Source organism: Rhipicephalus microplus, chromosome 5 (genome assembly GCF_043290135.1).
Source record: "Rhipicephalus microplus isolate Deutch F79 chromosome 5, USDA_Rmic, whole genome shotgun sequence".
In the NCBI taxonomy this organism is placed as follows: Eukaryota; Metazoa; Arthropoda; class Arachnida; order Ixodida; family Ixodidae; genus Rhipicephalus; species Rhipicephalus microplus.
This window is the reverse complement of record NC_134704.1, coordinates 83020500-83035724: the sequence shown is the minus strand read 5'-3', so window position 1 is coordinate 83035724 and position 15225 is coordinate 83020500. Positions and strand designations below refer to the sequence as shown.

The following is a 15225-nucleotide window of genomic DNA, read 5'->3' as shown; positions in this document are numbered from 1 at the left end:
TAAAGATAGAAAGAAGACTGCGGACGCCGCCGACGGCGGTGGATGGTTCGGGGTCGCTTATAAAGTGTATTCACACTTAAAAAATGTAAATCATGAGATTTATGATATACGTTTCATGATTTTCATTTTATGACTAGTCAAATATGTTCTTCATACAGTCACGTTATATCATACCAAGTTTGCTATCGATATGATTAACTAAACGGCCAGGAGAGCTAAAAGTCGTAGGTGGATAGATAGATAGATAGACAGATAGATAGATAGATAGATAGATAGATACGCTCAAAGTTGCAGAAGTTTCCTAAGAAATGCTTCGCGTTTAAAAGGTACTGACTTGTGAAAGAACTTTTGTTTTTTTTGACAGGTTTTGTTACCTCGAATTGAACCTCGCGTCGACCAAATGAAATGGATGTGTTTTCCTTCCCATATGACTTTTTTAAAGGCCGCTGGATGGTCCCTTGCGAGAAGTGCGCCGCCAAGGAGTCCTGTTACTGGAAGGAAGCCCGCTGGCAGCCCTACCAGTGCCGCTACGTGAACTTACCGCAGAGGACGCTGGCGCGGTGCATGGCTGGCAAGAAGGTAGCGTACGCTCCATGCGTCACGAACACTTTACGTGTGCACCCAATGTGCATGTAAGTGGATGCACTGTGCGATTTTTACTGACAACTTAAGGCAGACATCCACTGATGTGCTAAATGTGCTACATTAGTTCAGGACCTGTTGAAATGTCATCTGCTATTTTTTTTGTGGAGTCTATCGTGGCAGGGGTCGGCAATAGGTGTGGTACACAGATGTGATGATAATGCTGATGATAGTGACGATTGTGTTTCTTATTTTTCTAAAGTGAGCTTGTCTGGCTTGTATGGTTTAAATAATTTAATAAACACGTTCATTAAAGCACCCTTCCTTTCTTGCTCAATGGTGACCCTATATCTCTTCATGAAATTAGTTTTTCTGTTTTGCGTGTTGATGTATGCATCTTTAGGTTCTGTGATCGTTTTCAATTTTCTCTGTTAGTACACTAAACGTGCCCCTCTCATCTGGGCTAACTACCCGTCCGTCCTTCCATCATCGCTGAATCTGAAGGTGTCTGTACGGCGTGGTTGACATAGAGAGCTTGATGTGAGTGCACCATGACGTTACATAACGCAACCACAAGAGCTTCGTATAATATATATGAGAGCTCTCGTAATCGCAAGGTAAGAACATTTAAAAGAAATGAAAATAGTTATTCTCGTGATGTTTTCTTCATGTTTATATTTGTTTGCCGATATGAATCTGGAGGGCCTTCGGTTGTGTCGTATTCAGGCTCTGCATACAAAAGAGACGCTACTGTGTGTTACAAGACGACATCCTTTCTTATGCTTATCAATGGCTCCCGCAGTTGCTGTTCATTGGAGACTCGACCAACCGGGGCATGATGCACTACGTCATGGAGCGTCTCAACGGCTCCCTGCAGCATTGGGACAAGACGCACGACCTGCGCGTGTACGCCAACCTGAACCGCGGTGAGACGGCGGTGGCGTTCGCGTACTACCCGCAGTTCTGGCTACCGACTAGCCAAAGACCCGTCTTCGACAAGGCACTCTACCAGCTTATCGAGAGGTATGTCTTCAAACGCTTCGTAGCTCGTTCGCCAAACGTTGCGACTATACTTCGTGGATTAGTCTTTGAAGCGTGGAAACCTTCTCAAGTTGGTAAGACATAATTTAATATTATGAATAGAAACAGTGGAACAGACGACGATGAACGAAGGTACCGCGCAAAATGCTGCGTGTGTTACCTTCGTTAGTCCTCGTCTATTGCACTGTTATATTTTATTGTGGATTAGTCTGCTTTGAAACTTGCGTACGCACTCATCGATACCACCTGCTCTATAGTCAGAACACTTTGCCTTTTACCACAATCGCTCTGACGTGTTCGTGATGTTGAAGACAGTCAACACAGCCGGTAGAAATGATGCGCTTTACGGGGCTAACTCTTGCCTGATAAGAAAAGTAACGCTCAAAGTGAATCAATAGCGGTGAGCATAGAAATCGGTCGTCGGTGATCTGATCATCGCCGGAGCACGTCGTGCTTTATGCGATAGTTATCGATGAAATACTGCTACCAATGATGCTCTCGTGTGCTCCCGAAGTAACTTGACTACTCGGCTCCTGCGCGTAATCTTAAAAGAACATTATTAAAAAATCGCACAGCTTCCGAAACATGGAGGTCTGGGCCGAGCAGTTCTGAGAGTTCTTGTGGCCCGAACATATGAAAATGAAGAAATAAGGAGCGCGTGGCAGTCCCTACACCCGTACTTGGAATGCTGGCACGCGCGTTAGCACTAACGCTGCAACCTTACCGGCACCACAATGACGAAGTTCTAAACGGTTTACCGCTGATGTTGTGCTCCTTGCAACGTCGACGGCAATGTCAAAGGGGTGTGTCGCGATGCGAGCATGCCGCGATTTTTGCCCCCAGAAACCTTAAAAAGAGTGTTACTATGACCGCGATTTGCGACATTTGTCACATAGGGTATTGAAACGCATTGCGAAACCGATGTGGTAGCTTGGGTTAGTTGGTGTGGCATGACGATAGTTATAGCGCGAGAACAAAACGACGACACCGAGACAAGAAGGACTTTTATGTCTTTCGTGTCCTTCTTGTCTCTGTGTCGTCGTTTTGTTCTCGCGCTATAACTATCGTCATGTGAAACCGGTGTTTTGTTCTGGCTATTCATATATAGACACGATGTGCGCTTAAATACACTTTCGGAATACTTGTCAGATTACCACGTCACTGGTACTTGCTGTGGAAAGGTGGTGGATCACACTATGCATGGCGTCCCCAGGTTTTGCTTAGATTTTGAATTGACGTACTTTCCGTATCAGATGGAATTTCCCTCCTGACATTAACGCTAAAACGGTGTAAAACCCATAAAAAAATTGAGCAAACGGCTACTAACTACAATTGCATGGGTGAATCATGGTGTACGCTTTGCTGAGTCTCATGAGTTGGTGGCTGCTTCGCTTTAGAGCACTGAGCCCCTTCTAGCTGTTTAGCTTATTCATGGCTCTTGCGTCATAATTCAGGTCGAAGCCACTACAGAACAATTCAAACACAGTACTCATCGTGGGAGGCGTCCACTGGCTAGCGACTCAGCACCTTTACATGCTGGTCAAGGCACTGCGCGGGTAAGTAACGCTTTCAGTCCCTAACACCCTTCGAAGCTCGGCATATGTGCCAAGAATTTCAGCATGCTTTATCTATGACTTTCGCGCGTAAATTTCATAAATTAGTAATAATAATAGTATTAGTCACACTCCTTATAGTAGCCTTAAATATGTATGACCCATCTATTATAACGCGTGTGTGCCACAGTATAGGCCGCTTTCGCTTCATTTCTGAAATGTAAACTGTTTTAACGCGACACCTTTAACAGCTCGTTTGGCAGAAGTTCCAGTGTCGGCATCGGAGTGGGAGTCGTTGGTTGTGAGCGAAAACTATCATCCAGTTCATGACCGAAAAGTTGAGAAAATGCACGAAATACGGCAGATCCCACGTACCATGAGACTCGAGGTCTCGCGAGGCTGACTGTAGTGTTTTCTTTTGTTGTTGTTGATGAGTGAAACGTTGCGAAAGGACGCTAAGCATACGTACGAATAGTATACGTCTGGCTATGTATGTCGAATAGCAGCACATGTTTCATATAGCCAATCGTTTACAGCTGCGTCCCGTCACGATGTGACGGGCGACATGAGCATTAACAATATCACAAGCGGTAAGCTGAAACGTAGCGCTCGCTTGCGAGGATGGTAACCTCATAGGGAGTGCTGGACATACGAAATTCAGTAGACGGCGCCTTAGTAATGTGACGGCCGATTGCGCTATCGTGACGTACTCTTGAAGGTGAAGGTCAAGCGTCCTCAAATTGTATAATGGCCTAAATGGCCGCTTTTTGGGGAAGTAGACCAATAGTATTATTGGGTCGGATAAAGCACCACTGTACGTTGCACTTTGTACATTACTATACTTGGTGTTTTTCGCATATACGGTACGTATTCTGTGCAAGCGTATTTACAGTTACTTCGTCTTTGTCACTACATTGGCTTCCTTTTCGTTCCCTCTTCTGTGTTATGTTCAGGGACCACCTTCAAGGTATCAAGCTTATCATCAAGACACTGGGAGCCGGGTTTCACCAGCCCGTCGAAGGAATACACTGCCTCAGTATGGTAGGCATCGCACTGGTTAAAATAACCACTGCTGCGTATCAGTTCTTGGGCAGTGACTCCACGTTTCAGTTTTGCAAACCAATATCAAGGGAGATGTTTGTTTTACTAGGCTATCGCCGCTTTTTTGCAAGTCAAGCGAAGCATGCTAATCCTTTTGGCTGAAAAACACTATACATGTCGCACTAAAGACAGCGCGTCGGCTTGCCGAACGCAGTTATGCAGATAAACATTATTAAATAAAAGGTACAGAGAGTCAAAAAAAAAAGACGACATGGGAGGCTCGTAGGTTGTCTTGTTTCATCTTTTGGGTCGGTCCTTTTTGCGCTATACAGATTCTTGATGATGCAGAATCAGCAGACCTAGATGGCCACAGTTGAGCGCATGTCCGGCTAGATAAAATGCCGGAATTGGCATCTGTGACGTCATAGTGCGTACCATTTTACGCATCCAAAGAAAGAAAAAAAAACTTAGCACAGGTTTTTCACCCTTCTCCTAACCCTTAGAACGAACAGAAGAAGCTGATGATGCAGAACCTGTGGTTAGCGGAGTTTGCGCGCCACTACTACATCGACGTCATCGACACCTTCAACATCACGGTGGCACGCTACAAAGACTTTCTGCAAGGAAAATGTGCTTGCCACTTCCACAAGGTACGATACACAAGGTGGCAATTTTCATTTAGGGTGTTTTATTTTTTTATATTCTTATCTGCTTACGCTTTTTTCGCGGTACACTTATGGCACGTGCAATTGATGCGCTAGCACTGCCGACCCTTCATTATTATTACTGGCCTTACTTACTCCCTCTCAGAAATCTTAATTTACGCGTGATGGCGACGGCCCACAGATTCCCGGAATGAAGTCATTCACTGTAAAATGTGTAATATGTAAGATTTTACGCACCAAAACAAAGATATGATTATGAGAGACGCTGTAGTGGAGGGCTCCTGAAATTAGGACTATCTCGTGTTCTATAACATGCACCGAAATCGCACAGTATACGTGGACCTCTACCATTTCGCCTCCACCGAAATTCGACCGTCGTGGCCGTGATCGATCCGCGACCATAAGGTCAGTAGCCAAGCACATTGGTCACTGATCCCCTGAGGCGCACAATAACATCACTCACAATTAAGGCAATATAATATCAAGAAGTTCACATTGCTCATGCTTACAATGCTCAACGTTTAGATATATCTGGGGCTTGAGCACTGATTATGACGCGGGATCATGTATGAAACACAGAACTCAATTATACTTTAACTGTGCGCAACATGCTCCATACAATTTGTAGAAATGCACAACATGGCATGTAACAATAAGCAAGACGACGAAAGACAAGCGCGTTATCTACGCGCTTCGTCATTCCGATTACTGCATCTCTCTGCAAACGCCATGTGTTATAAGAAGACATTACGAGCTCACATAATTCCCGGATATTACGTGGTATGCTCTGGCCAGTTCATAAATAGATGTGCCCGTGGGGCCAAGGAGTTAAAACGGAGTTAAAGAAGTAAAGGCATAGAAATTATGGGAACGGAAATAGCGCATTCGTTCATCATCCTTATAAAGGGGAACGTTGAATGTATATCCACCTAAACATTGCCTTCGAACTTCTTTCTGAAGAACTAGAGAGAAGGATCACAGCTGGCGCCGGTTTGCAGGTGGTCCCCGTGCAAGCGCCCAAGAACAGGCCTCCTGGGAAGCCGCCGCCACCGCCTTCGTACCACGTGGAAGGCGACATCAACGCCGTCTACAGTGAGATCCTGCTCAACCGCATATGCGCCAAGTATGCCGAGGACAGCTGATAAGGCACCTGGTCGAGTGAAGTATGTTGTTTTTGTGCCTACGGGATCGCTGGACGCTGCTGCACCCCGCGAGTTGAAGGAACGGCGAGGATGCGTGGACTACCATTTCGACACGTGCCGTACTCTGTTACCGACTCTCAGCCCCTCACTACAGTCGTCTTCAGTTATTACCCATCTGCTGCCAAAGTGTTCGCGACAACGCCACACCAGCAGAACAAAGCGAGGCTTTTGAAATGTCAGGAGGGAACTCAGGTAGTCATTGACAAAACCCATTGCACTTTCATTCAATGATTCAATGTCCACGAAGCGCAGGTCTTGAAAGTTGCGTAGTCGCACCACATGGCCATGTATAAAGCGGTGGTTGTAGATTATTTGAAACTCTTCGCGATAAGCTAGCTTCTTTTACGAACAGATCAATCATTATCATTATTTGCAAGCCACCTATTCATACAGATCGCTCCAAATAATGTATGTGTTCGATAGATAGATATGTGGGGTTTAACGTCCCAAAACCATCATATGTTTATGAGAGATGCCATTGTGGAGGGCTCCGGAAATTTCGACCACCTGGGGTTCTTTAACGTGCACACAATTTTGAGCACACGGGCCTACAACATTTCCGCCTCCATCGGAAATGCAGCCGCCGCAGCCGGGATTTGATCCCGCGACCTGCGGGTCAGCAGCCGAGTATCTTAGCCACTAGACTACCGCGGCGGGGCGTGAATACGTTCCAGAAAACTAGTATCACGCCCTTTTGCACGAACCATGAAAGTGGCATCTTCGCTCGTTAGCTTGCTGATGCACCTTTTAGGCTCGATTGAGACACCTCAGTGACTAGAGTCGGTTGCAGCTTCAGAACTCCGGAGGGGCCACGCCAAGATGACAAAAACGCGGCATCCGATGGCCTCCGCAGCTAACCGTATAGTCCCAATCATGCATTCGGTAGTGTTCGCCGAAGGTGGCGTTACCAACATTCCGGCACATGATGTCATTCTGGAGTGCGTGCGCATGGGTGTGGAACTGCGTGTGTGCGCATTCGAAAAAGATATGTACCAAAGTTGTACCCCATCATAGTTACTTTTTTACGATAATTTCAATGGAATAAAAATTACAGAGTGTCGCACATCGCATGACAAAGTTGCTTCAGAAAGAAAAAAAAAAGAACATGAAACTAAAACGGAGAAGAATCGGCAATCTGGTGACATTAAGGCATAACGTGTGAACATAGGCACTGCCACGTTGAGGATGACTTGCTCTTCGCTACAGACACTTGCAGAAACATCTGAACACTAAAAGGGAACCGGTCACCAATAAATTATCAATAAATAATAATTTTGTAATTAATCATATTAAATCAAATAATCAGTCAGTCAGCCAACTGATCAATCAATTATTCGATTACTGTATTATTCATAACTAAAATGGACAATAGTTTTTATTATAATAAAGTATTTATGCAACTAAGCAAAACTTCTCAAATAGGGGAAAAATTTACCGAAGCCGCGATGTGTTCCGAAAGCGAGAATTCCCTTTCCAGGTAGATAGTTGATGATCACTGAAAACTACAACCTGCTACGGGACACTGTCCTGGCCTTTCTTCTAGCACCACTTTTCTTTTACTGCTTCCAATATTCAATCGTCGCCGTTCTGTCCGAGTGAAATTTCGAAAGAGTGATACACTTTTGTGTGTTATACACCCAGACACCTCTTTTTGTTCCGGTGGTGTGGCGATGCTCTGGCTGTAGTTATTCAGCCATGTCCAATACGTATACAAGCCAAAGTATGTGCTTTTATAAAGCTACTCGCCTTTTTTTTTTCACTCTCTGCACTAATAGTGAGATCGAGGGCCCACAACAAAAATTCTGCCCTGTGTCTCTAGCACTGCACTTGACACATGAATATTAGTGGTGTAGCAAACTTTTGTAGATACTGCGCATTCGCGATCAGTGCTTGATGACCTTAATCGCGTTTCTTCACTGAAGTTCTCGGATCTGAAGTGATGCAACGTTAGAGTTTCAAAAGCCACTATTGATAGTTCATTGCAATATCACTCGCCTCCACACGTAATCTATGTGGGCTATGTTCTACTACAGTGTTCTTTTACGGGATGCTTTGTACACGGCTAGCTTCCTAATGCTTGAGAATTCTGTGTCGGTGATGGTTGTGAAAATAAGTGTCTAGCCATGCAGCCGATCCCTATGTTGACCCAGACTTCACGAAAGGCGGAGAACGCATTTGTCGCCCGGGATAGCATTCAACCTATCGCAAGAGAGCGCTTAGTATCATATGCCAGAACGATACAAAGTGAGGATTGACACTATTAGTGGTTGCTTAGCACGTTTTTTTTTCATACGAATGAAGTCTTTCTTTCTGTTTTCTTTTTTTATCACTTAGCTTGTGGACCAGAAAGTGAGTGTCGCACGAATAGCGGTGGCCTTCAGAATGAGTGCGAAGCTCGCAGAATGAATGGGTTGAAGCTGTGAGCAAGTGGCACTTCTGTAGAACTGCTAGCATTCTAAATCGCGCCACACTGTTTTCGAACGTATACAAGACGATTGTGAGCAGCGGTGTTAGGAATTGCAATAACGTATTTACAATGTACGCAGGGTTACTCTGCGCTAACACATGCTTTCGTCATACAATGTGAAGAATATTGGATAAAAATTCAGAGAGAATTCGCAGTACTAAGGAAGACTCACAACGTGGCAGAAAGTAGCCAGATACTGCCAAAGAGACCTTCGCGCTCTTCTCAAAAAGCTTCGCCGATAAAAAATAGCCCTGGATGAGGAGATCGAAACCGGTACCATCAGCTGAACGGTGTTGTCGCTCTATCATTTGAGTTAACTAAAAGGCTGGCAGAGTACTAGGCGAGACGGAATTAACAGAAAGCGCAGGAACGTTAATTATGGCTGAATGAGTTTTGCACTATTACTGCGACAAATTATCATACGTGAAATCTTTTCAATGATAAGCACGTGCTGGATTCTTTTGTGTGTAACTTCGCACTACCAATGCACAAAATTGGTTTTATTAGTAACTTCGCATGCAGTTGTGATGGGTGCTACAAGGCTTGTATTTCAAGAAAGAAAGGTGAACTGTATTCATTGTCAAGGTCAATTACAGCCAAAGCTGAGGCTGAAAGTATTGGATGGGAAAACCAACTAAAGGTGACACTAACAATTCATAAACTGGCTTTGTGATGGCGGTCCTAGCCAGTGCTGAAAGAAATCGTGGTGATGTACAACAGCGTAAATAATGATAGAAACTGAGCAGCCTACATTGAACAATCTTGCAACTGATAATCATTAGTACTGTCTTTCCTATTTGACAAAAAAACAATCATTTGGAGAAAGTAAGTTTTGTGAAGAATATCTGTAAATTGAGATGATAAATACATTTAGCGTTGATATTTTTTTCACATGACTTGTTCCCATCGACTCACCGCACGCAATGTATTTCAATAGAATTTACGCTTGTGGCAATGCAAGTGTAGGTATTTTATGCATGGTCACGGGGCTGGTCATTATCATCAGCATTTTTACACAAGTAATCATTTTGTGTCATTGTGCTAAACAATAAAATGAAGTTTTATAGTAGTCGCTTAGACCACTAATATTAGCCAGTTGTTGATAACGGGAGTGTATAATTGTGTATCTTCTTACGCTCTGAACCACATTCTTTAAACTAGCCGTCACGCTTCAACTCGACAAAGTTGTGTGAAGAAAGTAATCACGGAAGGTCACAGCTATGTAACGCTATATAAGAGTGATAACTAGTCATATTCACTCAATGTGAGTACCAGAGCCACAGTTATCTACGTCTAACGAAAAGCTCTATATACTACTAGGCCGCGTTCAGCAGAGTATTGTATTTGATGCCTTTGCGTAGACCATGAGCTGCGCATGTGCCAGAACGAAAGTAATATATATGGGATCGCCTCGCTATCGCAACACATAGCATTGTATAGTTGAAAAGCATAGCTGGTCAAACGCTGATGTTTGGATACAAACACCGTCCTGCAATATTAACTGGAGAAATGAAACACTTAGAAGCTTGTAGAGTTAGAGAACATGTATTCGTTTCTTTTTGTTAGACCTTACACGATGGATATCGGATATGCAGATGCTTCTCGGACGATTTTGGAACGTTTGAGGAATGGTGTGAAAGCTGCTGAGACGATGAGCAGCAAAAACCTAGCCGAAAGGACATCTATTTTTCTCTACGAGACAGGAATCTGCTGTTAATAAAGAATGTTACTGAAAAAAGTGTGTTTTTTTTTGTTCAGTCACCAACATGTCCGATCATGAAGTGCACATGTGTGAGCTCAAACGCTGTCTGAAAAAAAAAAAAACTTTTTGAACCCAACCCCAGTCATTAATTTACGGCTATACTTCGTTGTTAAACTCCCTGCCATCTGTCTCTGTTTCCTTTTCTGGTTTACGCTTATGCAGCTTTCATTCTTTGTTAATAGTCAGCAACCATAGTACGTGATTTACTACTCCAATTACTTGGCGATTGACTCGATCGCTAAATCGCAATCTTGACGAAAAGAAAACACTGCGCTGATGGTCTTCCTGAGAAACATGCTGCAAGAACATCGCTTGAAGGAGGTGGGGGGTAGGGGTAGAGGGGGTGGCGATATAACTGGCTGTACTGTTAATGTGTTAGCCAAAGTAGAAATTCCTAGTACATGAAATCACAGAACTGAATATCCATGCTGCAAGATACACCTAACGTAAAACTTGTGCGTATAGCGGCATACGAACTCATGTGACAAAAGCCCTACCCACTACAGTAATTCACACCAACGACGTACAAGAGCCGCTAAATGCCATATGCACAGATTAACGACGTCAACACACAATGATGCGCAGTGGTATCGGGGACAATGTTAGTAGCGTTAAAAAACTACTTTAACATTTCTGATATATATACAAAGAAATTAAAGTGGACTAAAGGGCAACTGGAGGCTGGTATAGGATTTGAAGATGCAGCCGTCGGATGCGTTTGTACGCGCTGCAATCTTCTTCAGCCAGGTTACCCGTTATCTCCTCAAATAGTTTAATAGGGCTACGAATGATAATCCGCGTACCTTTTTTGGCTGCTTTGTCAGTTCCATCAGGCTGAGTCGAACGAAGAGGACGAAAACTTGATTCATTCTCTTTCTTTCGCAAATTCGATTAACTTCTGTATGGCTACCAAGAATCCCTCCTGTATGAATCGAGATGGCGTCGTTGCGCCCGAGCATTTAGAAAGCGCTGCAAGTGAGGCCCACTGAAGGAAACTGTAACCACACTGACTCCGACGTCTAGCGCAGTTTTGATCATTGAATGACGAGCTGGTGGACGTTACAATGGCATCGACTGTCCAGTATACAGACGAGCAACCCCCTGGCCAGCTCAAGTAAACTCTTTGGTGCACACCCGGCAATAAACAAAAAAGCAAATAACGAACAGAATAACTTTGCTCGAAAACGTCTCGACGTTTTCTTACCAGTACTAGCACTGTCCATAGCGTTACCGATATCGCAGTAGACTGGAAGGTAATGAGGAGGCCCCTCTGACTGCAATGTGCGCCATGACCGGTTAGCCTTCTTATACGTGTAGTCGGTCAAATGTTTAGCTGTTGTGCATGACAAGCAGTTTTTTCTGAGTATTTTTGCCGTACAACTGAATCAAGTTTCATAAAAGGTGTGGACAAGTGCATGCCCACTAAGCAATTTTTTGTAACTACGTTCCATGATGTCGCGCTGAGAGACAACAAAGCGGCCACTGCGCACGATAGTTAATATTTTGGCCGACTTTACATTTATTCTACTATCCCAGTTGTTACATGGTCACACGCAGCGAGGAGCCCCCTGACGTATTATCGATAGGTTAAATCTGAGAAGAAAGCACCCCACCCCCCTCCACCCAAGAAAAAAAATGAGTTCGTATATAAGCAAAGCTCGTATGAGATCCACCGAGTGCTGGGCAAGTTGGTATGACTGATCTTAACACTCATCTCATCTGTTGTGCGAGTAACAGACTAATGAATCACAAATCTTCACTAAAGAAACAACCGGGTTCTAACTTTTCTTAGCGTTGTAGTGAATGTGGCTGCGCACCCGTGTCCGGTGATGCGACATGAAAATGTAGATTCAAGGATCGTGTAATTGATTGATATGTGGGGTTTGACGTCCCAAAACGACCATATGATTATGAGAGACGCCCTAGTGGAGGGCTTCGAAAATTTCGACCACCTGGGTTCTTTAACGTGCACCCAAATCCGAGCACACGGGCGTACATTTCCGCTTCCATCGAAAATGCAGCCGCCGCAGCCGAGATTCGATCCTGCGATTTGGGGGTCAGCAGCCGAGTACCTTAGTCACTTAACCACCGCGGTGGGGCAAGGATCGTGCAGTACGTCAAATCGAAGAAGCCTATTTTATCAGAAAAGCAGGGGATTAATGTGTCGGGATATTCTCGGTCACATAACATCCCATTCAGCTATAGCTTTCCTGAAGGCACGTGATTAAGACAATCTTTGTCTGCTAGCACAATCGCTTCATCAACACGTGCTCATTTAACCGCTTATGTATGTCTTTGTTGTTGTAATAAATTCTCAGCTTACAGTTCGCGCCGGAGGTGTTTTGCATCTCTCCCTTTGTACTACCATTTCTTGCACGCCAGCGCGTTAACCAGCACGACGGAGCACCATGTACCTGAGGCACACAGCCACAAAAAAAGAAATCTACATGAAACTAAGAGACGCAAAGTCTGTAGAGCTCCATTAAATCAGCGAACGAGAATTGACACTTTCGCAGGACACGCCGAGAATGTTCAATGCAAAAAGCCCACCTTCAAAGAAAAAAAAAACAGAAGAAGGCTGTTGCAGGGCGTATGTCTACTTTTTTTTTGGTTAACGTCTGGCGTTCTTACTTTTCTTACTCCACTTTTCGTTTCCATTCTAAGCACTTTTTTTCAGTCTTTATTCTTTTTTTTCTCTTTTCGTATGATGGGGTGAGCAAGGCGTGCCAGTCTGGTGGAGTCAATTCATGCCATTGCAGTTACGAGCCAGATTCGAACGGGACCCCTGGCTATAAAGGGTCCTGATTGAATGAAGCCTTGGGTGCGGACATCAGTGCTCAACGAAGACGTCTGGAATCACTCCCACATCCCCTGCGACGATGGCACTCGATGTTGCGAAAGTGTCACTTGTGGGCGAGAGCGATGGTGTCATTTGTCTTATTCCACTAGAATTCGCGAGCGCCTTTTCGTATGCATGCGTCCGCAGGTGTTATCTTTTTCTTTTTTTTACATTCGCATGTGGCCGGAACGTTCATAAGGGACTCTTTGTAAGGTTATGTTACATTGCTTGCTCTGCTTGATTTTAGTCGTCCTGTATTCGGCGCATGTGCTTACCCAGAACATTTTCATCTGATGTGGAAAATCTGAAATACAAATTTATAAAGAGGTATTTCAAGAGCATGTAGAGCTTCGCAGTTGCGTGTCGCAGAATTTCAAACAAATTTGCAACTGCTGACTTCTGACAACATTTCGAAACCAACTAGTAATAGTCGCTCCTCAGTTGGCACTTCGTTGGATGCGTCACTGCTTCTGCGCAAAGCTAACATTTCAATACCTGCATTCAGTTTTTATTTTAATAATGTTTTATTACTGGTACACAAGTAGCGTTTTCACGCGCCATTGATTGCAATCAACAAGTGGGTCAGGGGATCCAAACAGTGACTAAATAAATGTATTCATCAACAATATCTTCATCAAAAAGAATACATGATTGTTTAGAACTAAAGCAGTATGCTCCATACTCCCAATTATTCTGATTGACTAAGTTGCTGTTTCAAATAAGTGAATAGCAGCGAAAGTTTCAACACGGCCCTGGAAATTTTTTCTGCTTGTCAGGTCCAGCTTTTTTCCAACTGTTTTTCGCTACGTTTCATGTATAATTCACGCTTGAGTTATCCACATATTTTCTTTGGTGTATTATCTCAAGCACTGAAGCTTTCAGACAATGAATTATCACAGCTTCAGCGAACAATGCCTCAATTTTTGCGGCAGCCTGGCTTTTTAGTTGCGTCAGTATAACTGCACTAACTTATTCTTGGTTTTATCCAATTGCTGTGAGATAAGATATGCTCAAGAGCTGCGCGCTCCGGGTATCTAACAGTCTTATCTATTGGAGACAAGACAAAAATAATCAGCAAAAAAATGTTGAGCAAGTTCCCTGAGGATTTATTCAGAAAAAACAGACGTACAAAAACAAAAATAAAGGAAGCGGTTTTAATGCCACGTATCGGCTCAACATTATTGCCGCAACCAGTGGGAGCATCCCTCAGATGAACGATTACAACTAAACACGGGTGACACGTCAGCCGCAGCCGCGTCGTGTTGTTGTCTTGCTTCTGCAGCGTGATTCTCAACATGTCCGGTGCGCGTCTGTGAATTAACTACTTGTTGTTTTTTTTTTTGCGACAAAGCGAGAGGCATCAGGACGTGTTTTCCACTTGAGACGCGCGGGCCGAACATCAGTGTAATCTTAAAATTGAAACGGCGAGCCTTTGGAAAAACATGCTTCGCTTGTCGTGTCTTCAAAATAGCACGGACCAACAGTGCAGCGCTGCCTTTCTAGACTTGCTGAACTTGTAAAGCTGGCATTTGGGTGCAAACAGAATGGGTGCAAACAGACCAATACATTGGAAAGCAACAATAACATAATACAATGCAATGAAAGAAGTTTATTTCACACCGCAAGTAAAGCGTGTACATAAGTGCTGCGTACAAGACAAAAAATGTGCAACGGCACCCTGAGTGCTGCAACCATCTTACTGCGTTCATGGCAAAACAAGGTGATATTGTCATCTTACGCAATTTATACAGCCTAAAAAAACACGTAATGAAAACGGACATTTTCTTGTTCGGTGAGCAAAACGCACCGAGTCAGTAAAAACTTCAACAGAAAGAAAAAAGAATAACGAATGCAATAGACCTGATGATTCTTGGGCATTTCATGCGTAAAATTGTGTTAACTTCTTTGAAACGTGCGTGCGTTCGTGCGCGTGTGTGTCACACAAACTAAAAGTGTGAAAACCACGTTTACTGTATTTTTTCTTTCTTCTACTTCGTTAGAGTTTGCATTTTCTGATGATATCACGAACAGCATTTTTTTTTGTAACACACTTCGTTTAACGCACCAAGCAAC

The 15225-nt window shown here is 43.8% G+C and overlaps 1 protein-coding gene and 1 pseudogene across 1 annotated transcript in view; one reads left to right on the top strand and one right to left on the bottom strand.

Moving 5' to 3' along the window:
• The window catches only part of LOC142817849 (cadherin-like and PC-esterase domain-containing protein 1), a 226033-nt gene extending 219509 nt beyond the window's left edge, over positions 1-6524 (top strand). Inside the window, exons 20-25 of the mRNA XM_075895727.1 lie at positions 443-579; positions 1385-1605; positions 3078-3179; positions 4130-4217; positions 4721-4867; positions 5881-6524. Coding sequence (XP_075751842.1) covers positions 443-579; positions 1385-1605; positions 3078-3179; positions 4130-4217; positions 4721-4867; positions 5881-6024 — 839 coding nt within the window. The 3' untranslated portion in view covers positions 6025-6524. The remainder of the gene's footprint in view (positions 1-442; positions 580-1384; positions 1606-3077; positions 3180-4129; positions 4218-4720; positions 4868-5880) is intronic.
• A 6978-nt stretch (positions 6525-13502) lies between these two features.
• Positions 13503-13634, bottom strand: LOC142761803 (U4 spliceosomal RNA; annotated as a pseudogene).
• Positions 13635-15225: the final 1591 nt, after the last annotated feature.